Here is a 24,393-nt window from a genome sequence, read left to right as displayed (position 1 = left end):
CACCAGAGGATCTCAGGAGTTTGGAATGAAGGAAAATGAAGAACGACTTTCTTCACAGCTTATTAAAAAACAAATCTGGGCCGACTGGGTCGTAACAGGCACGAATGTGGTTCCTGTATTCGGTTCAAACTACAGCTACCAACTTTTAAAACTTCTTTAAGGAGGAAAAAGGACACTTAACTCCCTTATTCCTGCAACTACACAGCAAGACAGTTAAGATGCAGGAGCAGATGTGGAAGTTATTTTCCTTACGGGGACAGGGGGCAGCAGTCTGCAAGTTTATACGGGGCGATGCAGAGGACAGGGGTAAGAGGGCATTTGAATAGACAAACAGAGGCACGCAAGAGGAGCGGAGTGCTCCAGGGTTATGGTGCGTTTCCGTCTCCCAGTCACTAAAACGGCATAATCATTGCGGAACAGTCTCTAGGGGAACCGAACGCCACATGCACGCTTTGGGTACCAAAGTTCCATCTTAGAGCTTTCCCGCGGGGGTGGTGAGGGGGGAGCCAAGTTGTGCACAAATCGGTCCTTTACTTGATATGCACGTGCGAGCAACCGTCTGCACCGGGCTCCTACCGACGGCCGGGAAAGGCGGGGGGGGTACCCTCGGAAAAAGAAAGCAACCTGTTTGCAGAGCTTAAGTGCAGTTTCTCAGCAGGCACCCTCGGGGATAGGAGGGGGCGGTGGACAAAAACGGACGGCAGGAGGAGAACGGACACGAGCAGCGTGTATATGCTTCGCGTCCACCCTGCCTCGGAGAGGGGCGCAGGGGAGGCAGCGTTTTCGCTGGAGACGAGGGTCGCGGCTGCAGCGCGGGGCAGGGGGTGGGGGTCTCCCAGGGCGCCCCCCGCGAGCATGGGAAGCCGCAGCGAGGCCGGCGGGCTGGGCGCTCCCGCGGACCCCGCGGCGCCGCGGCCGCGCGACTCGGCCGCCCGGGGTACCGCCCCGGGCTGCGCGCCGGCGGCCCCTTGGATGCTCCTGCAGCACCTGGCGGGAAGCGGAGGACCCCCTAAAAAACACCCCGACACCCCACGCCCCCTCGGGCCAGGGCGCGCCCCGCTCTGGGCGCCGGGCCCGCCGCGCTCACCTCGCCGCCCGGCAGCGCTCGGGCTCGGGCTCTGGCGGCGGCGGCGGCGGCGGCTCCTCCATGGCGGCTGAGGTGACGGCGCAGGCGGGCGGCGGCACCGGCGCGGCGGCGGCTTCTCTCATCCGTGCGCGGGGCCCCGCATGGCCGCGGCGGGCAGCGAGCGGCAGGCGGGCGCGGGGGGCCCGGGGCGCCCCGGGGGTGCGGGAGGGGCTCGGCTCCGCCCCCGCCGCGCTAGCCCGCCGCGGGAGCCGCTCGCGCCGCGGCCATCTTGGAGACGGCGGCCGGCCAGCGCCGGGCTACGGCGGTCGGCGAGGGACACGCTTCCGCGGGCGGCGGGCGGCGCGGGACACGCTTCCCCGGGCGGCGGGCGGCGCGGGACACGCTTCCTCCGGCGGCGGGCGCGGCGGCGGCGCGGGAGGGCGGGAAGGCGGGAGCCCGGGGCAGGGCTGCGGGCGCGGGTGGGCCGGTCGGGGTCGCGGCACCGCCGTCTGGCTTCGCGCAGCTGGACAGTGTGCGGCTGGCGGTGAGCGCCGGTGCGCCCAGGTGGTCGGTCAGCGTTGGGCGTGCACCCTGCGGAGGGCGGCGCGGCCTCGGCGAGGAGGCGGTTCTAGACCTTCCAGCGCTTTGTAAACTTCAGCAAGGCGATCGTAGCCAAACGGACAGGCCGTCGTCCACAGACAGGGATGGGTGGATGCAACGCTGGTCATTCATGGGCGGGCGCCCGTGCTTTGGGGGTCCTGGGAGCGGTCTAGGGGAGCGCTATGCTTTTGAAAGCGCCGTCTTCAGCACAAGTAAGACTCTGGAAACGCAGAACCTTCATGTCGCCCCGCTCTCTACAGGGCGGGAAAGAATGCTTATCTAACCTCCTGACCGCAGGATCACAAGACGGGAGTATGGGTCTTGCAGACACTCGAGTTGCAGTGCTCCTACACCGAGGGAGAAAGAGATGTTCCAAAGATTATTTCAGAGTCAAAGTCAACTGTTGAAATTCCACCGCATCTTTTACTCACAGAGCATGTCAGGGTTCATGGTTTTAAGTTGCAAGGCTTGACAAAATAAATGTCCCTAAAGGTGAAGTTCAGACTTAAAAAAGCATCATTGAAAATTAAGTACATGTCTATTCATTCAAATGCGCTGGTGTTCAGAAGCTCATTCGGAGGAGCTTGACTATGTAAGATACACTTACTGATTAAATGTTGGTGAGAAGAGTGGCCAAGATGAAAAATTTTAGATATAATTAAAGGCCAGTTAGCTGTATCACATTCAAAAGTTCATTATATTGTATATACATATTCGTGAATTTCACATGTATATGTGAAATTAGCTATTGTGTACAGTACTTCACAGAAATTTCTCTGTAGTTGAACTTTTTCAGTCTATATCCTCTGTTTTGTCGTTGTTCAGTCACTAAGTCGTGTCTGACTTTGTGACTCCAAGGGCTGCAGCACACCAGGCTTCTCTGTCCTTCACCATCTCTCAGAGTTTGCTCAAACCCATGTCCATTGAGTTGGTGATGCCATCCAACCATCTCATCCTCTGTCGTCCCTTTCTCCTCCTGCCCTCAGTCTTTCCCAGCGTCAGGGTCTTTTCCAGTGTGCTGGCTCTTTGCATCTGGTGGCCAAAGTATTGGAGCTTCAGCTTCAGCCTCAGGCCTTACAATGAATATTCTGGGTTGATTTCCTTTAGGACTGACTGGTTTGATCTCTCAGTCCAAGGGATTCTCAAGAGTCTTCTCTAAACCACAGTTCAAAAGCATCAGTTCTTTGGCACTCGAGAGTTGGACCATAGCTTTGGAAAAACCATAGCTTTGACTATACGGACTTATGTCGGCAAAGTGATGTCTCTGCTTTTTAATAATTTTAATTTTAAAATTATTAATGTTCTCTATTAAGATAGTCTATTTTTCTATGACCTGATAGTGCTGAATTTCCAAATTGAAATTCATTGTATTTATTCAACACCATTCATTCAATAAGTACTTATTAAATGCATGTGTGCCAGGAACTAAGCTAGATGCTGGGGGTATAGTGGTAAGCAAAACAAAGTCTTCCTGGTAGAGTTCACTTCCTAGTTGAGTAAGGGGATGGGAACAAGAGACAGAAAAAAAAAAAAACAATAAGTAAATACTTAGCATATCAGTGATAACTGGCATGGAGAAAAGTAAACTGGGAGGAGCTTGAAGGGGGCGATGTTGTTTTACACAGATGGGTCTGAATACAATGACTTGGTATTACAAGCTGGGAGACCCGAGGACAGGCCTCGGGCTGACTGTCCAGGAATTATTTGTGAACCATGACTGATGCAAAATATTAAAATATCTTTTAAAAAATATTTACTGTTTGGCTGCACCAAATAAACAGCTGTAGCCTGCAGCACGCAGAATCTTCAGTTGCAGCACGTGGGCTCTGTGATACCTTCTTACTGAATTTCAGATTTTCTTTGGAAATAGTGATATGACCGAATCACTGCACTCTCACTAATGAACCTTTGAAGTATTTTAATATTTTGAGGGGCTTCCCTGTTGGTCCAGTGGTTAAGACTCTATGCTCCCGGTGCACGGGATTCAGGTTTGATCCCTGGTCAGAGAAACAGAGCCCACATGCTGCAACTAAAGATCCTGCGTGCTGGAGGCTACAACTGCTTATTTGGTGCAGCCAAACAATAAATATTTTTTAAAAGGTATTTTAATATTTTGCATCAGTCATGGTTCACAAATAATTCCTGAAGACAGTCAGCCTGAGGCCTGTCCTCGGGTCTCCCAGCTTGTAAATCTATAATATTTGATATAGTTTCCACTTGAGGGTACTCTTTTAGCAGACATCAAACAAATTTACACTTATCATGGGAGGTATGTAGGAATCAAAGTGAACAAATGTACTGCGTGTTCAGTTTAAGTGCTGTGTATTTTTTCTTCAAGTTCATTTTGTATCCTGTATCAGCCCTTAAGATGGTTGGATGGCATCACCGACTCCATGGACCGGAGTTTGAGTGAACTCCGGGAGTTGGTGATGGACAGGGAGGCCTGACGTGCTGCAGTCCATGGGGTCACAAAGAGTTGGACATGACTAAGGGAAATCAGTCCTGGGTGTTCATTGTCAGGACTGATGCTGAAGCTGAAACTCCAATACTTGATGCAAAGCGCTGACTCATTTGAAAAGACCCTGATGCTGGGAAAGATTGAAGGCGGGAGGAGAAGGGGACGACAGAGGATGAGATGGTTGGATGGCATCACCAACTCGATGGACATGAGTTTGAGTAAACTCTGGGAGTTGGTGATGGACAGGGAGGCCTGGTGTGCTGCAGTCCATGGGGTCGCAAAGAGTCGGACACGACTGAACTGATCAGCCCTTGGTGTTCCTTGTGTTCTCTTCCCATCCTGTGTCACTTCATTTCTGCCGTTCAGGGTTCCAGATTTCAGAATCTGAGTTCATCTCCTTCCCCACCGCAGCCTCACCCCCGCTCCTTGCCTGGGCTCTCTAGCTTGATGATCTGCAGCACCCTTCTCCTGGTCAGCAGCTGAACCACCACCCACACAGCCCCTGACTCATGGGTCCGGTCCCATCACACCCTCCCCTCCTCCCTCTGGAATCCATTCACTTCTCTCCAGCCTCACTAGCTCAGACCACAGCGGCATCTCCCCTAGATAACCACGACAGCCCTCCCAGTGTCGGCGTGCTCACTCCCCAACCCATCTGTTCTCACACTGCAGCCACCAAAACCTCTCTGAATCTCAATCTAAGCACATCACTCTTTGTCATTGTTTAATCACTAAGTCGCATCCGACTCTGCAACCCCATGAACTGTGGCCCGCCAGGCTCCTCTGTCCGTGGGATTTCCTAGGCAAGGATACAGAGGCAGGTTGCCATTTCCTTCTCCAGCAGATCTTCCCAACCAGGGGTCGAACCCGAGTCTCTTGCATTTGCAGACAAGTTCTTTGCCATCTGAGCCACCAGGGAAGCCCTATCACTCTTATCAGAGTCATTTTATTGACATCTCATTGCTGTCACAATAAAGTCCTTGCTGGACCCTTTTGAGTTCTTCAAATGCTCGAGACGTGGTCCTTCTACTCAGATTGTGCAAACAGAGATCCCGTTCCATCACCCTTTCACCTGCCCAGCCCTTTCCAGTCGTCCCCTTCCAGCATTTCTTCTTAGGAGGCCACCTCTGCCCTGGTGACATGCTCGCCCTAGGGCAGGAATGAGACGAGGGCCTTCCTACAGGCTGAGAATCAGCATCCATCCAAATGATGATTTAAAAATATGTGTTCCAAGGGAGTAAACTGACTTTATCTTCATAAAAGCTAGTATTTTCACACTAATTCAAGGCCAGTGTGTAGAAGGAAGCTTGGAAAAGTATTGCCCAGCATTCTGTAACTCTAGTTTTCCTAATTTTCCTTTACAGTCTCCCAAGCCAGAATCTTTCTTGGAAGACAAAAGTTTTACATCTTATATAGTCAAACAGACCCTCTCCTTTTCTCTATTGATGTCTTTTTCTCTTTTTTTTTCTTTGCCGCTGGAGCCTGAGGGTACTATTTTAGCAGGAACCGAACAAATTTACATTTAGCTGATTAGGTTAAGGCTTCACTTGTGTGATCTACATGTTCAATTAAAGTGCATGATTTTCTGTCCATACCCAGACCCTCACAGCCCTCAGCCCTCCTTTCCTGCTGGGGTGTCCACTCCTTCAGGACAGACCCCTTCTGTCATCCACCACTGACCCCTGACCCCCACTGGAACAGTCCTGGAGGGAGGGCACCAAGGCTTTCTTTGGTGCCCCAAACATTGGAGAGACTCAGGAAATATTGTTGCCTTCAGGAAGTAGGCTTTCTTTAACATTAATGAACTTTGATCATCATTAGCTTTTTGTTTCTAAATTGTTTAGCACATAGTTGAGCTCATGCCTTTAACCATGTTCTTAAAAACAACGACAATAAAATCTTCAGAGAATTGTGTCTCTGTCCTCAAGACTAAATTCACAGAACCCTTATTAAGTTTCTTTACTTTAAAGTGAGCTGCAAAAGCCCCTATTAAAGCTCTACCAAAGGTCCAATATAGGTTAACAGAACTGTGAACTTCACTCACCACTAGTTTCAGGCCCCACTCTGACACATGCTACCACTATGATGAAGTCTGAACCGACATCAATTCAGTTCAGTCACTCAGTCTTGTCCCACTCTTTGGGATCCCATGGACTGCAGCACACCAGGCTTCTCTGTCCATCACCAACTCCCAGAGGTTGCCCAAACTCACGTCCATCAAGTCAGTGATGCCATCCAACCATTTCATCCTCTGTCGTCCCCACCAACATAGGGATAGGTATCTATCTGTCTGAGTATCTAGTATGTATCAGTGTTAAGAGCATTATTATAATGCCTTAGCATCTTATCCAGAGAAGACAATGGTACCCCACTCCAGGACTCTTGCCTGGAAAATCCCTTGGATGGAGGAGCCTTGTGGGCTACAGTCCATAGAGTCACTAAGAGTCGGACACGACTGAGCGACTTGCCTTTCCCTTTTCACTTTCATACATTGGAGAAGGAAGTGGCAACCCACTCCAGTGTTCTTGCCTGGAGAATCCCAGGGGCGGGGGAGCCTGGTGGGCTGCCATCTATGGGGTCATACAGAGTCAGACACGACTGAAGCAACTTAGCAACAGCAGCATCTTATCAAGGCTGACGTATTAGCAGAAAGTAAATTTTATGGTTTTGTGGCAAGATAATAAAAAATAATGTTTTTTATTATCTATACTGTAAATGTACAGATGTGGAAGTTAGACCATCAAGAAGGCTGAGCGCCGAAGAACAGTTGCTTTTCAATTATACTGCTGGAGAAGACTCGAGAGTCCCTTGGACTGCAAGGAGATCAAACCAGTCAATCCTAAAGGAAATCAACCCTGAATATTCATTGGAAGGACTGATGCTAAAGCTGAAGCTCCAATAGTTTGACCGCCTGATGCAAAGAACTGACTCATTCAAAAAGATCCTGATGCTGGGAAAGATGGAAGGCAGGAGGAGAAGGGGAGGACAGAGGATGAGATGGTTGGATGGCATCACCAATTCAATGGACATGAGTTTGCACAAACTCTGGAAGATGGTGAAGGACAGGGAGGCCTGTCATGCTGCAGCCCATGGGTGGCAAAGAATCAGACACAACTGAGCAACTGAACAACAACAACAAATGCTGTAAACAGGGTTACATCTTTCTTTCAAAAACAACAGCAGCAAAACCTCTCAGACTATTGTTTTTTGATTATTATGAGCATGGGACCACATTTTACTTGGAGTAAGCTTCTCCTGTCCCTATGGTTTCCGTGAGCTTTCCACCTGAATTCTTCACTACCCCGCCCTCACGTCTCCAGTGGCTCGTTGGTAGCTCTGCCAGAGGCAGGAAGACAAGAGTACAAGCCTCCTGATCTTCTCATGACCAGAGGGGTAGATTCACTCTGGCACACAGGGAGAAAGGCTGACTCAGTGACAGGGTGAAAAGAACCTCACGCCTAGCAAGGAAAAACTAAACTATGCCCTTCATATGTGGATTTTTTTTTCCCCAAAAGATACTCTGACCTCTGTTGCTACTGACTAGTAAAGCACTGCTGCTACTGCTAAGTCGCTTCAGACGTGTCCGACTCTGTGCAGCCCCATATATGGCAGCCCACCAGGCTCCCCCATCCCTGGGATTCTCCAGGCAAGAATATTGGAGTGGGTTGCCATTTCCTTCTCCGAGAAGTGAAAGGGAAGTCGTTCAGTTGTGTCCGACTCTTCGGGACCCCGTGGACTGAAGCCCACCAGGCTCCTCCGTCCATGGGATTTTCCAGGCAAGAGTCCTGGAGTGGGGTGCCATCGCCTTCTCCGAGTAAAGCACTAATAAAGCACTAGTAAATGCTGAAGCTGAAGCTCCAGTGCTTTGGCCACCTGATGTGAAGAGCTGACTCGTTGCAAAAGACCCTGATGCTGGGAAGGGTTGAAGGCAGGAGGAGAAGGGGGAGACAGAGGGTGAGATGGTTGGATGGCATCACCAACGCCATGGACGTGAGTCAGAGAAAACTCAGGGAGATTGATGATGGACAGGGAAGCCTGGCGTGCTGCAGTCCATGGGGTCGCAAGAGTCGGACAGAACCGCCACAGTAAAGCACGAAAAAATTGAACGCGCACGAAAGATAATTAGTTGCCACTCCTTTTAAGAAGTCCTTGTAACATTTACCTTTGGTCTTTCTCTTTTGAATATTGACAAGTTAGATAAAATCTCCCTCGGTTTGTTTCTTTGTTTGTTTGGTTTCTGAGAGGTAATTTGACTGTTTTTCTTATTTCTCCACCAGGATCCAAATCATCCCTTATTTCAGAGATGCTTCTTTGTGCAAACAACAGGATATAAAGAGAGTCCCCCATTCCCACCCCCAGGCTCTGAATCATTAAACAAAGGATAAAAAATTACTCTCGCTCTTCTTTTCAATGGTTGGATTGTTATGAGTGAAACTCATAAAGGAAGAGGAAGAGGGCGCCAACCTAGAACAAGCTGGACTCTGGAGGTGGGAGACGTGTTAGTGGAAACCCGCAGTGAAGAGCCTCCTCTAGAGACACAAGCAGCGAACGTCAGCGGAGCCCACACCCCGTCTCTGACTTCTCCACCCCCTTCTTCAGGATCCTGTCCATGCGAGGAATGGGGGGCGTGGCAGGGGGAACTTTGAAAAATGAAATGTCTGAGACAGCTTGCTTTTTCTTGCTGGCCAAGAATTTCAGTCATTTTCCCACCAAAAGGGCCACAGAACTTGCGTGATCCTCATCCTTTCGCTTCTCTTTCAGTCATCCAGGTGGGACTTTTAGAGAACTGTGAAACTGCAGTTTCTAAATCAGTTTCAGGTCCCTTCAAACCAAAAACCGTAGACTGCACACAGCCCAGAGCCAGGCACGGAGAACCAGTGAGGAGCCAACGCCGGGCCCCCGCGCCCTCCGCCGGGGGCTTCTGCCCCTCTTTCCCACGTGACAGTGTCACCCCTCCTTCCACATGCGGTTTCGGGGGCTCCCAGCTCCTCTGGGAAGACTTCATATGCCTGCCCAACCCTGACAGTGAGGTGCTCCCCCTAAGGCCCCTACAACATCTCAGGCAAACTCTTCAGTTCAGTTCAGTTCAGTCGCTCAGTCGTGTCTGACTCTTTGGGACCCCATGAACTGCAGCACACCAGGCCTCCCTGTCCATCACCAACTCCCAGAGTCCACTCAAACCCATGTCCATTGAGTCGGTGATGCCATCCAACCATCTCATCCTCTGTCGTCCCCTTCTCCTCTTGCCCTCAGTCTTTCCCAGCATCAGGGTCTTTTCCAATGAGTCGGCTTTTCACATCAGGTGGCCAGAGTACTGGAGTTTCAGCTTCAGCATCAGTCCTTCCAATGAATATTCAGGTCTGATTTCCTTTATCATTGGCTGGTTGGATCTCCTTGCAGTCCACGGGACTCTAAAGAGTCTTCTTCAGCACCACAGTCAATAGCATCCGTTCTTCGGTGCTCAGCAAACTCTTAGTTTAGCACTATCTACACCTCTTATCTGGTTGATGACGGGCATATTTCTTACCCTGTGACCTTCTCAAGAGCAGGCAATATTTTTTGCTATCACTATCTTTAGCACCTAGGATAAGATCCTATACATAACACATGTTCAGTAAAATGTCTTGAAAAAATAAACTCATGGATGGATCTAACTGGAGAAATAACCCTAAGGTAACAATTGCTTATTGTTGTTGTTCAGGTGCTAAGATCCATCTGACTCTTTTGCGACCCATGGTCTGTAACCCGCCAGGCTCCTCTGTCCAGGGGATTTCTCAGGCAAGAATACTGGAGTGGGTTGCCATTTCCTCCTCCAGGGGATCTTTCCTGGATCAGTGATTGAACCCACATATCCTGCATTGGCAGGAGGATTCTTCACCACTGAGCCACCTAGGAAGCTATAAGGTAATAATCACTGTGGTATAAGTAGACCCTAAAAAGCATCAAAAGGCAGATTTTCTAAAAGATGTTCTAAAGAGAGATGACCAAAGTGGATACAAGTAAGGGAAAACAAAAACTATATAAAATAGACATTCACAATGAGTCATAAGGACTTCCCTAGTGGTTCAGTGGTGAAGAATCCGCCTGCAATGCAGGAGCTGCAGAAGACATGGGTTCAATCCCTCCATTGATAAGATCCCCTGGAGGAGGGCATGGCAACTCACTCCAGTATTCTTGCCTGGAGAATTCCATGGATAGAGGAGCCTGGCGGGCTACAGTTCATAAGAATGCAGAGAGTCAGATACCACTGAAGTGACTTGGCACACACACGCACATGAGGCATAAAAGCAGATGTTAACATGTTAACATCATGTGAGGCTAGAAGGGATGAAAAGTATTAGACAGAAAAGAAATAACCTGGATTCTAATACTGACAGTAGAGAATCCTAATGGCTCTTTGGGCTGTCTGTGTTTATATACTTCAGTTCAGTTCAGTTCAGTTTAGTCACTCAGTCGTGTCCAACTATTTGCAACCCATGAATCGCAGCATGCCAGGCCTCCCTGTCCATCACCAACTCCCGGAGTTCACTCAAACTCAGGTCCATTAAATCAGTGATGCCATCCAGCCATCTCATCCCCTGTTGTCCCCTTTTCCTCCTGTCCCCAATCCCTCCCAGTATCAGAGTCTTTTCAATGAGTCAACTGTTCGCATGAGGTGGCCAAAGTATTAGAGTTTCAGCGTTAGCATCAGTCCTTCCAAAGAACACCCAGGACTGCTCTCCTTCAGAATGGACTGGTTGGATCTCCTTGCAGTCCAAGGGACTCTCAAGAGTCTTCTCCAACACCACAGTTCAAAAGCATCAATTCTTTGGCACTCAGCTTTCTTCACAGTCCAACTGTAGCATCCATACATGACCACTGGAGAAACCATAGCCTTGACTAGACGGACCTTTGTTGGCAAAGTAATGTCTCTGCTTTTGAATATGCTATCTAGGTTGGTCATAACTTCTCTTCCAAGGAATAAGCGTCTTTTAATTTCATGGCTGCAGTCACCATCTGCAGTGATATTGGAGCCCCCCCAAAAAAAGTCTGACACTGTTTCCCCATCTATTTCTCATGAAGTGATGGGACCAGATGCCATGATCTTCGTTTTCTGAATGTTGAGCTTGAAACCAACTTTTTCACTCTCCTCTTTTACTCTCATCAAGAGGCTTTTTAGTTCCTCTTCACTTTCTGCCATAAGGGTGGTGTCATCTGCATATCTGAAGTTATTGATATTTCTCCTGGCAATCTTGATTCCAGCTTGTGCTTCTTCCAGCCCAGCGTTTCTCATGATGTACTCTGCATATAAGTTAAATAAGCAGGGTGAAAATATACAGCCTTGACAGACTCCTTTTCCTATTTGGAACCAGTCCGTTGTTCCATGTCCAGTTCTAACTGTTGCTTCCTGACCTGCATGTAGGTTTCTCAAGAGGCAGGTCAGGTGGTAGCAAATAAAAGGCTCTTTATTTGCAGCCCAGCCAAGTTAATACATAAAATTAACCATCATACAGGGTGTCCAGTGCTGAGAGAGAGCTAAATAAGAGGGGAACGGGAGGAAGGAGGGAAGTCACAGTAGCTCAGCCCCGCCTAGGTTTGTATTCCTCCAGACAGGATCCTCAGACCACAGGCATTGCAAGCTCTATATGGAAATGCAGATCACTAGGGCCCACCCAGAAATCAGTGAATCAGAACCCCTGGGTTAGGACTCAAGCATGTTTCAGACAAATTCCTGGGTTATATTTGTTAATAAATATAAGTACTGGAAGTATATTATAAATCTTATAAAATATACTGTATATCTATTATACATCATAGAATTAACATTTACATATAAATGTGATATACACCTATTATGTAAATATTATGTAACATTTTTATTAGGAATCATATATATCGGTGTGAGACCCAGAGCCAGTTGTCACATTAGATCTTTGGCTCTCTTTGTATCTTTGCTCCAATTCTGCACCTGGTACAGCAGAGGAAGTTGAAAACGTCATTATTGACCAACTGATCCCAGAGCTAGAATCGTCAAAGTGTCCAAAACATGACTGTCATAAAGCGACACATGTGGGCCCTTCTGGAAGGAGGCTGATGAGAGACAACTCAGGCAGAAGGTGGCATTTAGGCAGGGCCTTGAGAGACCCTCATAGCTCGGTTGGTGAAGAATCCGCCTGCAATGCAGGAGACCCCGGTTCGATTCCCGGGTTTGGAAGATCTCCTGGAGAAGAGATAGGCTACCCACTCCAGTATTCTTGGGCTTCCCTGGTGGCTCAGCTGGTAAAGAATCTGCCTGCAACGTGAAAGACCTGGTTTCAATCCCTGGGTTGGAAAGATCCCCTGGAGAAGGGAAAGGCTACCCATTCCAGTATTCTGGCCTGGAGAATCCCATGGGCTGTATAGTCCGTGGGGTTACAAAGAGTCAGACACGCCTGAGCAACTCTCACTTGAGAGACTAGTGGGATGTCGTAGCAGAGGGGTTGCTGCGGGAGAGAGGAGAAGAAAGACACACGCAGTTCGTGGGGACAGATGGACAGACGGAACTCACTGTGGTGTGGTGACGAGGGTGGGACGACCTCGGGGATCAGGAAGAGAGGCTTTTCAAATGTCATTCTCTTTGTGTGCAAACCACAGAGGCTCCTAGATGGCTAAGTTATTTGTCTCAGTTTAGAGCGTTTTTTTTTTTTCTTACTGTGATTTTTTTTTTTAATTGATTTTGGAATGTTTCACTTTTTGATGTATTACACTTTATATTTTGTATGTGCTTATTGTTAACTTCCCTGGTGGCTCAGACGGTAAAGCATCTGTCTACAATGCGGGAGACCTGGGTTCGATCCCTGGGTCGGGAAGATTCGCTGGAGAAGGAAATGGCAATCCACTCCAGTGCTATTGCCTGGAAAATCCCACAGACAGAGGAGCCTGATAGGTTACAGTCCATCAGGTCACAAAGAGTCGGACACAACTGAGCGACTTCACTCACTTATTGTTAACACGGGCTCCCCAAGTGGCAGTAGTGGCAAAGAACCCGCCTGCGATGCAGGAGACGTTAAGAGACACAGGTTCGATCCCTGGATTGGGAAGATCCCCTGGAGGAGGGCATGGCAACGCACTCCAGTATTCTTGCCCGGAGACTCCCACAGACAGAAGAGCCTGGCAGGTCACAAAGAGTCAGACAGAACTGCAGCAACTGAGCACACACACACGTATCAGCTTAGAGTCTCCAATTTTTATTCTTTCTATAATACCCGCTGTCACAACAAGAGGGCGAATTGAAATGCGCGTCGGAGTGGCCATGGTTCCCCAGCAGCGGCACCTTGGCCTGAGCCCGAGGTGCTTGGGCCAGGTTCCGAGAGTTTTAGCTCTGGTCCGTGTGTAAACCCACGGAGGACTGAGACCCAGGGACTGGAATGCTCCCTCTCAGCTGGCAGCCTGGTGTGGCTCATCCATCCCGGATCCCTGGGCCGTGAGAGCCGCCCCAGGCCCCGTCTCGCTGGGCGCTGGGGGGCAGTGTGAAAGCGGAAGCCCTGCAGGTGGCTGGGACGCCCCAGAAGCCAAACTTCTGCGCCTGCGGGCGGCCGGCCCTCCCCTTCCGCTAGGGTGAGGCCATCAGGGGCGTGTGCAGAGGGGCCGCGAACCTCGGCCACAGGAGGGCAGGTGTGTGGGAGGGCACCCTGCTCACTTCATCTGGGTTCTGGGTGTGCTCCCCTTTCCTCTTTGAACGTGGAAAAGCAGCCATCACGCCTGCACATGGGCACAGCCCTTGTCCTCCCTCTGGACACAGGCAGGTCCTCGCTCTCGTCTGTCCCCACACATTCCTTGCTTGAATGGACACCGTGTGCCCAGCGCAACCCCAGCCTGGGGGGCTTCCTTACATCTGGGGTCCGTAGTCCACTGCCCACAGCTCTCAGATTTCCAAATTCAATGATCTCATCTCCTGATTATTAGGGCTTCCCAGGTGTCGCCGTGGTAAAGAATCCTCCTGCCGATGCTGGGGGACTTGGGAGACTCGAGTTCAATCCCTGGATGGGGAAAATCCCCAGGAGGAGGAAACGGCAACCCACTCCAGTATTCTTGCCTGGAGAATCTCATGGACACAGGAGCCTGGCGGGCTACAGTCCATGGGGTCGCAAAGTCGGACATAACTGAGCCACTGAGCACGCACCAAATTATCAGCATTTAAAAAAGAAAGATTCTTCCTCAGCCAGTTTCTCTTGCAAATCAGCCTCCCTTTCTTAGAAGTGGCTGTTAGGCATTTTAGGTTGAGATAAAGGTTGTTTTTTAAAACTCACGCGTGTTGAGTTTAAGAAAGAACACTGTCAATAGTAGAGCGAAAAACAAGTAATCTAACCCAAGCGTGCGAGACCTCTGCTCTTTCGTGATCATAGGCATTGAAATGAGGAGAAAAACAAGAGATCTTAAAAGATGCTTCATTATCAACATTAACAGTTTCAATAATTGCAAATTAAGCCCTCCCTCCCCTTATTTTTCAGCACTTGAAGGACACCCTCATTCCAGGGGAGCTGCTCATTCACCAACTGTGTGCAGGCTCTGGGCTGGCCACGGAGGAAAAGGTCAACTTCACCCGGGCGTGTGGGATCTGGTTGGGAGATTAGATAACACTGAAGTAACCATGTCAGGCCGTGTCTGCCCTGCTCTCTGCCGATCCTTCTGGATCCAGCCCATCACCTCCTCTGTGACAAAGTCCTCAGCCTCTCCAGGTCTCTCCCTGCCTGGGCCTAGCATTCTCAGCCCCCCTGGCCACTTTGGGGAGCCCAAGCCTTCACTTGATGATTGCTTGCCCTGTGAGGGCTGCGTCTGTCCCCGAGCTGGATGGCAATCTCTTGGGGGGGGGGGGGGGGGACAGAGATCTATGTCTCTTCTGTGTTCTCCTCAGGAACGAGCACATGGAAGAAGCTCGCTAAACAGCCAAGGGATAAAGCAACAGTGCTCAGACTTCACAAGGTGCCACTCCCCGCGTCTCAGAGAGGACGACGACCAGGAAGTCATAAAAGCCAGTAATTGTCATCAGTTATGAGCTGGAGGTTCCAAAGACCAAGATCAGTAGATTATCTGTTTTCACATCAAAACCAATCATAACCAGCCTTGCATGTGTGCTGAACTAATTTCCTATAAATAAACAAAAAAAGCATCCCGATGACTCATCTCGGGGCACCCAGACTATCCTGGGGAGCGATGCAGGAAGGAGACGTGAGGGGGATTTGAAATCTTTGTGATTCTCCATGAAACTTTCCAGTGAATATAATTATGACAAGGTCAGGTCTCTAATGCTTACCGTTTTAGAGATGTTATCTTTTAAATTTAAGTAATCTGTTTTATTTTTGGCTATGTTGTGTCCTTTGTTGCTGCGTGGGCTGTTCTCTAGGGGGGTGGGCTTCTCGCTTCGGTGGCTTCCCTTGTGGAAGAGCACAGGCTTTGGTAGTTGTGGCTGCCGGGCTCCAGAGAACGGGCTCAGGAGTTGTGGCACAAGGGCTTAGCTGCTCCTCGGCACGTGGGATCTTCCCTGACGGGGATGAAACCTGCATCTCCTGCACTGGCAGTTGGATTCTGCACCACTGAGCCACCACGAAGTCCTCTAAGGCTTATCTTTGCTCATTATTTGTTCTATGCTCTGATGTTGACAACATTCTTTCCTTAACTCAACACGTGTGTTTTTTTTTTTTTTAATCAACTTTTATCTCAATTTAAAGCACCAGAGAGCCATGTCTACATTTATGAGTTAAAGTGAGTCATGGACATGAGGTGTTAGTAGTAGCTCATTATACCTGCTGGAAATGGATTTCAGATTCTACCAGTCTTTCACGTAAGCAGCTGTTAAACACCACCAATGTCTGAGTGGCAAATGCTTCAATTCCTTATCATTTAAAAATTTTGAGCAGTAGTGGCTTCACTGAGATATGGGTAGTGGAATAAGATATTTTAGTTTGTTGAAATAAATCAATTATGGAGATTTTTTTCCTACCTACTAGTAAAGCAGTGGTAAATGTTACTGCTGCTGCTGCTGCTGCTAAGTCGCATCAGTCGTGTCTGACTCTATGCGACCCCATAGATGGCAGCCCACCAGGCTCCCCCATCCCTGGGATTCTCCAGGCAAGAACACTGGAGTGGGTTGCCATTTCCTTCTCCAATGCATGAAAGTGAAAAGTGAAAGTCAAGTCGCTCAGTCGTGTCCGACTCTTCAAGATCCCATGGACTGCAACCTACTAGGCTCCTCTGCCCATGGGATTTTCCAGGCAAGAGGACTGGAGTGGGGTGCCATTGCCTTCTCCGGTAAATGCTACTAGTAAATGTTAAAGCTGAAGCTCCAATACTTTGGCCACCTGATGCAAAAAGCCAACTTATTGGAAAAGACCCTGATGCCAGGAAAGACTGAAGGCAAAAGGAGGAGAGGGTGACAGAGGATGATAGTTACATGGCATCGTCGACATAAATTTGAGCAAACTTGGGGAGGTAATAAAGGATTGGTGTGCTGCAGACCATACAGTAGCAAAGAGTCAGACACAACTTAGGGACTGAACAACAACAGTGGAAGTTTTTAAGCTGCAGAAACTTGTCTCTGTGATCAGAAGCATTCAGGTTCTTATTTGCTTTATGGTGTAGGTGGCCCTGAAGACCTTGTGACCCCACGCCATGCATTTCTGAACCACCATCAGCTGCTGAAAAGTGGCCACGTGGACATTTGAAACACCACCTCATCACCACAGGTGCTTTATACTTGTTAAGTGCAAGGAGTTTTGAATTAGAATATAAACACCACAATTCAGAAAGCTTGACATTCAAAACAGAGTCCTGCAAATTAGTCTCATGGTCTGAAGGAAAAGCGTTAGGAGTTAATGTGAGAGGTTTTCTTATGCAGCCAAAACCCAATCTCTGAACTTCTATATCTCATATTCTCAATGACTGGGCTCTTTTGAGAATGACAAAGCAATGAATGGAGTGTCTGATTTGAGAAAGCTATTGTCTAAATATCTGGTTTTGTTGTCTTGGTTGCTAAATCGTGTTTCTTTGCGACTACATGAACTGTCGCCCACCAGGCTCCTCTGTCTATATGATTCTCCAGGCAAGAACACTGCAGTGGGTTGTCATTTCCTTCTCCAGAGGATCTTTCTGAGCCAGGGATCGAACCTGAGTCTCCCTCATTGCAGGTGGTTCTTTACCATCTGAGCTGTATTTAAATATCTGGGCAGATCACTTTTTCTAGGGACAGCAACTACGTTCCGTCACAATCAGCAAGTCCAGGACACCCCAAACTATCACAGGTAGCCAAGAGATCGGCCTGCTGAGGGACTTGCAGATCGATTCTTTCCTTTCCCCGTTGGCCAGGCCATCGGCTAGCAGATCTGCTTGTGAAGAGACGCCAGCTTTGAATTGAAATCCGCACCCGTGCCCACAATGAGGCATCTGGGATCCTGCCGTGAACCGGTGCCTGTGCAATGCTGCCCCTGGATTCTCGGTCACTGCCAGCCTCCTCTCTATTCCTCGGAAAAAAATAACACCACCTACGCTATTCTTTGTTTGTTAGACCTATTTTCCAAACCTGTCATCACCTCTGAAACTCTTCCGAATGTTTTGTTTCCTGCCTCAGCAGGTTGTGAAACCATAAAGACATTTTTTTCCTGAGCCTTCTTGCAATTCTCATGCAGAACTGGGCACATTTTCTGGTTTTGACTACAGTTATATTGTAAATCCTAAATTCCAGTTTACTTCTGCTGGTCTCAGTGGGGTATACAGGGCTGGAGATAAGAAATCAGATCCATTGACTTTTTTTTTTTTTTAACACCTTTGCCTGTTGTAAAAACCATATATTCTTTGAACTACTTGTTTGTTTTTTTAACTGACTCAGATTCCAAACAAGCTGAGTAAGTTTCTCTAAAATATACAAGTATTTCAGAAAATTTAGAGATGCTTTTTACCTGCCTGCAGGGAAAAGCTAATTCTTTAGTTACTGTAACTCAGTTTATCTCCAGGCGCTGATCAGAACACAGTTGAGTCCGGGAGTCTCCCAACAGACTCACCTCATTTCTGGTGCCAAGGTCTTCCTGCAGACTTCAAGCCACAACATGATTTCGGGTGACAGTTTATTCCCAAGTTTTACAGAGTGTTAAATGTCCTGTTGTTACTGAGATTTAAAAGAACTAGAGCTCACACATGATACAGGAGAGAAGAGGCATTTAGCTGTTTATTTACACACCAATTTGTTGAATACCATTTGTTGCCCAGTGCCTGTCTGCAGCTGTGAGCGACACCAAAGAGGAAGGAAAAATGAGAAGACGGATGTCTTTATAGTTTATACCAGTTTCTAAGGGTTCCTGGTGTAACACAAGAATAATCCTACCACTTATGAATTTTTAAGTGATTGATATCTGGAAAGAAATTAGGACTGTGCCCAGCATGTAAGCAAACATTCAGGAAGCTACCATTGATATAATTGTTATCTCTCTCCTTCATTAAGATACTTGTCAAACTCTTTTTAAAACTGTAAGTGAAGATATTACCTATTTGGCAGGGGGTGCAGGCTCGATCCCCGGTCAGGGAACTAAGATCCCACATGCCACATGGCCAAAAAAATGTTTTTTAATTTTAATAAAAGTTAAAAAATAATACAACAAACACACAAAAGAAGATATTACCTATTTGCACATCAAAAGCCTATTTTATAAATAATATAAAATATATGATAATATATGAATATATAACATATTATTTATATATCTATTAATATTTTATTAATAATTACAGTGTGTGTAATTGTATGTTTATAACACCTTATTACATTTTTATTTCTTGTATTTGGTGTTATATCATAATAATATAATTACATTATATAATTATTTTAATATTTTGGATATAAAATATAAGTGCTATAAATTCCATTTAGCATAATGAGAGTTTTAAAGAGTCGTATCCTCCGGTAGGGATATAATCATGAGCCACGTATGGAACATTTTTTGGAGGTGGGGGCTGGACCCTGTGGCATGTGGGATCTTATTTCCCGCACCAGGCGTTACCCCTGCAATGAGAGTATGCAGTTTTAAGCACTGGACCGCCAGACAGGTCCCGTGGAATTTTAAATTTTCTAATAGCTACACTGAGAAAACAAAAAGAAACAGGTAGACTTAATTTTAACAGTCTATTTTATTTAATTCCAATAACCAAAACAGCATAATTTCGATATGCAGGCAATACAAAACTTTTTCAATGAGATATTTTACTTTTCCACACTAAGTCTCCAAAACCCAGGGCATCTTCCTCTCACAGTGCATCTCAGCGCAGACGAGCGACATTTCAGAGACTCAGGAAGAGCCGCGTGTAGCAAGCATGCTGGACCCAGTGGCTCAAGCTGACTAATTATAACTGATAATAATAATTACACAAACCGTTATGTTCTTTGTATTTATTGTCCTGGTTGCCAGGAAACCCAGAGCCAAATCTGGTGCTCAATTATAGAGATTTTCTCATCCAGAGTGCCTCTAAAATTTATTTCTCTCCCTCCTAAATGGATTTGAATCTCTCTGTTTTATGTGTCCTTTTAGAGGAGTTAATTTAATATTAACACAACCAGACGGATAACTACCTCTTATTGTTGATAATAATGATAATTTATCACTCACGTTGTGCCAGGCAGGGGGCCATGAAATTTAGATGTGTCGCGGGTAAAACAATGCTCCCACTGAGACCACAACCCAGGTCTGGTTCTAAAACCTTCATTCTCGACCGTGTAACTCTCCTGGTGCCTACAGCGATGACTACGGCACCCTGTGCGGTGAACCGCGTATACACTTCATCTTCCGATGCTCAAAAGACACCTGTGCAGCAGTTAAGTCGCTCCCATTATATAGGTGAGGATCCAGGCTCAAAGGTGAGGTGTCCGAATGCAGGTCCAGCTAATAAATCTCAGAACCAGCATATGACCTCAGGCTCTAAGTCCATTCACTTCCCAACTGCTCTCTGTTCTACCTCAAGCATGTCCAACCGTAATTTTTAAGGGATCCAGTCCCTTTTGGAGATCAACACATCACAAAGCGATTCACACGAAAGCTATATTCTGAGCTCCTTTCCTGAGCCACAGTCACTGTCTCTCTCCCCAGCCCCAAGGCCTGGGATTCACAAACTGGAACAGACAAAATCTCTGACCTTTTGAAGTTTGTCATGGAAGAAATTCTGCTGCTGCTGCTAAGTCACTTGAGTCGTGTCCGACTCTGTGCGACCCCACAGACAGCGGCCCACCAGGCTCCCCCGTCCCTGGGATTCTCCAAGCAAGAACACTGGAGTGGGTTGCCATTTCCTTCTCCAATGCATGAAAGTGGAAAGTGAAAGTGAAGTCGCTCAGTCATGTCTGACTCTTGGCGACCCCATGGACTGCAGCCTACCAGGCTCCTCCATCCACGGGATTTTCCAGGCAAGAGGACTGGAGTAGGGTGCCATTGCCTTCTCCAGGAAGAAATTCTAAGTGAAGACAATGTCACTAAATTATAAATTCTCTACTGAATTTTGCACGGCAAGCACTAAGCAAATATTTGCAAATAAACACATCTAGCTAAGGCTAAATGAGTAAAATAAGAAAATACAGTTCAAAGCACTTGAAACTGTGAATGGATGCATGCATGGGTCACCGCTGACAGCCACCCACCCAGCTCTCCTAAAATGCCCTGGACACCCTCCTTAGTCTTTAAGTGTATCCAAAGGGCAAAATGCCCATGAGAGGAGACAGCCCATACTGCCTCAGCATAAGCGGATACTCAGCGCCATCAGCTAAATTGCTTCGGTGGCTTGTAGGGTTCACAGGATGAGAACTCACAGCTGCTTTCTTTAATATCTGGCAGGGGCTTATAAATGCGTTTCATCAACTTGGACACATACGGGCTATTAGCAAACATACCAGCATAAGATACTCTGGTTTTGTTTGGTGCCTCTGTTTTCACTTTCTCCCTAACATCGGGCCTGACTCGACACAGGCTTTGCTAGGAAATGAGTGTGTGAGGCTTGGTGCCACTTAAAATCATTACACTTTTCTGAAGGCAGCATCTTTCAGCCCAGGTTCTTAATGTTCTCCTCCTGTGGCCACACAAGCAGGCACTCAGAGGAATGATTTACTAAAGCTCATGACTCACGAATCGATGAGGTGTTGCTGGCATGCCATTGCCCTATTCTCCGTTGTTCGGAGATTACATCTAATTCTATAAATACCCCAGTCTTAAGCCTAAACTTTACATCACTAGTCCCAAACCTTTTTGGCACCAGGAACTGGTTTCATGGAAGACATTTTTCCAGAAACCAGTGGGGGGTGAGGGTGGGTGGGAGGGAACGGTGGCTTCAGGATAATTCAAGCACAGTGTATTTACTTTGCACTTTGTTCTTGCTCTTCATTTACTAAGTCATGTCTGACTCTTTGAGACCCCATGAACTGCAGCATGCCAGGCTTCCCTGCCCTTCATTATCACTCAGAGTTCTCTCTCAAACTCATGTCCATTGAGCCAGTGATGCTATCCAACCATCTCATCCTCTGTCGTCCCCTTCTTCTCCCACCTTCATCTTTCCCAGCATCAGGGTCTTTTCCAATGAGTCAGCTCTTTGCATCGGGTGGCCAGAGCATTGGAGTTTCAGCTTCAACATCAGTCCTTCCAATGAATATTCAGGACTGATTTCCTTTAGGAAATCCTTTAGGACTGGTTGGGTCTCCTTGCAGTCCAAGGGACTCTCAAGAGTCTGCTCCAGCACCACAGTTTGAAAGCATCAATTCTTCGGTGCTCAGCCTTCTTTATGATCCAATGCACTTTATTTCTAATCTAATGCCACCTCTGGTCTATCAGGAGGTACCAGTCCGCCACCCGGAAGTTGGCGATTCCTGTTTTAAATGACGTGGCAGTTTTCATGCTAAAGTGTCCTTAGGTATCCCTCCAACGCCAATGATTTTGAAGGCATTCATCCCATGAGACTTTGGCATGAATAAGTCATGGTTTTCATGGGACGGTTACAAGCTTTCTGTTCGCCTAAGTAACAGTAGTTGCTCTTTAGGCCATTTGGGCTGCAAGGAACAGAAGCCATCTCTAATCAATTTAGTATCATCAGGACACAAGAGACCTGCACCTGGACCCTGCCGCGGAAGGCAGGTCTGCGAGTTGACACACGACTTCCCCTGGCATTGCCTTCTCCTGCCCTCCCTTAGCTCGTCCCTCCCAGCCAGTTCTCTGAGGTGGGGTGTGAAGGTGTGGGTGGGGTTTCCACCAGGTTTTCTTTCTTTTTATTCTTTTTTGAGATGTATTTGCTGTGGATCGGTTTTAAAGTCTTTATTGAGTTTGTTACAGTATTGCTTCTGTTCTGTGTTTTGGTTTTTTGGCCACAAGGCACGCGGGACTCCTGCTCCCCAAGCAGGGGTCGAACCTGCACGCCCTGCAGTGCCTTAACCGCTGGATGGCCAGGGACGATCTAGGTTCTGTTTCTTGATATGAGGCCTAATCAGGCTGGGTTCCTTCTACGCAGATGAATTGAACTAAACTCTTAGGATCCTGTGCAGTGCAATCATTTGTCTTCCAATAAACAATTTTGCATAAAGAACTCTATACTGCTACTGCTAAGTCACTTTAGTCGTGTCCGACTCTGTGCGACCCCCTCCAGTCATACTGCCAGGAGGCCTGGAGAACCAGGCTCGGGGCCTCAGGGAAGAAAGTGTGCTGCAGAACAGGTTGGCCCAGGCTGCTGCGGACAGAGCTCCACCACTAGGCAGCAGACCCCATGGCTTGCCAGCCCCTTCCACCAGTCCCTGAGCTGCCCCCTGACTCCCCCAACACAATGCTGCTCCGTGAAGCTTCTCTACCACCTTGCCCCCTGGACCTCAGGCTGGTGTGGTTGCAATTGATGAGTGCAGTAGAGGACACGGTCATGGGGCCAGTGTCTGCCATTTTCAGCTTCTGTAGTGAGAAACCACGTGCGTGCGTGCTAAGTCACTTCAGTCGTGTCTGACTTGTGCGACTCCACGGACTGTAGCCTGCCAGGCTCCCCTGTCCCTGGGATTTCCCAGGCAAGAACACTGGAGTGGGCTGCCATTTCCTCCTCCAGGGGGTCTTCCCGTGCCAGGGATGGAACGCACGTCTCTTCTGTCCCCTGTGTTGGCAGGCGGGTTCTTTACCACTAGTGCCACCTGGGAAGCCACACAGAGACTCAAAAGGCAGGAGTCAGACACTGGGTGGCTAACAACACCTTATTACATCCACTGTGTGTCTTCTGCCACATCTGCGAGGCACTCCATTTGGGGGCACACCCTAATTCAAACAACTCCAGGAAAATTGGTCCTGGTGACAGATACATGGGCTTCCCAGGTGACGCTAGTCGTAAAGAACCTGCCTGCCAATGCAGGAGACGTAAGAGATGCGGGTTCAATCCCTGGGTCGGGAAGATCCCCTGGAGGAGGGCACAGCAACACACTTTAGTATTCTTGCCTAGGGACTCCGATCATGGACAGAGGAGCCTGGTGGGCTACAGTCCATGGGGTCGAGCAGAGTCAGACATTATTGAAGTGACTCAGCAACAGATACATGGAATGACTTAGAAGATGTTTTAGGAGATGCTTTGGTGCTAAAGGAGGTCAGATACAAGTCACCAGGCAGGGGGCTCAGAGCATGGCAGCAGGGGTGTCCTGAAATCAGGCTGCATGGCAAGATGAACACCTCTTACCAGATTTAACACTGCAAGGGAGAAATAAGTGTAAGAGACAACTTTTTGGCGGGGGCAGGGCAGGGAAGAGGTTGGAGGGGATTATGTTACTTTGAAAAAATTTATAGGTTTGTAACGTCTGTGTTTTTCCAGCTTCTAGTCTATTTGAAATCTGGGCTGTTTGCTATAGAAAACAAAAAAAATTCTATGCAGGGGCCACTGTCATTATAAAATTCTGTTATTATTTGCACATATCTTGTATTTGAATGAAAAGGTTACTAGCTTATCAGCTTCTGAGTAAATTTCAGTTTTGTTTTGTTTTACTTGAAACTATGCTTTTCTTGAAGTATGCAAGCCAGGTTCAATCAAATCATATCAAAAATATTGTATCTGGATTTTCTCGGCAATGTGTCTGAGTGACAGGAGCAAGCCTTTTAAGCCCGAGCTGCACAGCTCTGCGGAGCCTGACCAAGGAACAGAGGCCGGGGCCTGAGGATAGAAGGGTCAGAAATGGGAAATGGGGAACAAAGCTACAGTCATGAAGATTCTAACTATAAGTCTGGAGGCCAAGGAAATATTATAGGAGCTAAATATTAATAGGAACTAAAACTGCAGCCAAAAG

The 24,393-nt window shown here is 47.8% G+C and overlaps 1 protein-coding gene across 1 annotated transcript in view; it reads right to left on the bottom strand.

Moving 5' to 3' along the window:
• The window catches only part of MAP3K4 (mitogen-activated protein kinase kinase kinase 4), a 105,554-nt gene extending 104,345 nt beyond the window's left edge, over positions 1-1,209 (bottom strand). The window contains exons 1-2 of the mRNA XM_068984976.1: positions 1,088-1,209; positions 748-987 (exon numbers count right to left, since the gene is read on the bottom strand). Coding sequence (XP_068841077.1) covers positions 748-987; positions 1,088-1,209 — 362 coding nt within the window. The remainder of the gene's footprint in view (positions 1-747; positions 988-1,087) is intronic.
• Positions 1,210-24,393: the final 23,184 nt, after the last annotated feature.

This window comes from Capricornis sumatraensis, chromosome 13 (assembly GCF_032405125.1).
Source record: "Capricornis sumatraensis isolate serow.1 chromosome 13, serow.2, whole genome shotgun sequence".
Taxonomy (NCBI): Eukaryota; Metazoa; Chordata; class Mammalia; order Artiodactyla; family Bovidae; genus Capricornis; species Capricornis sumatraensis.
This window is presented reverse-complemented; position numbering and strand designations above follow the sequence as displayed.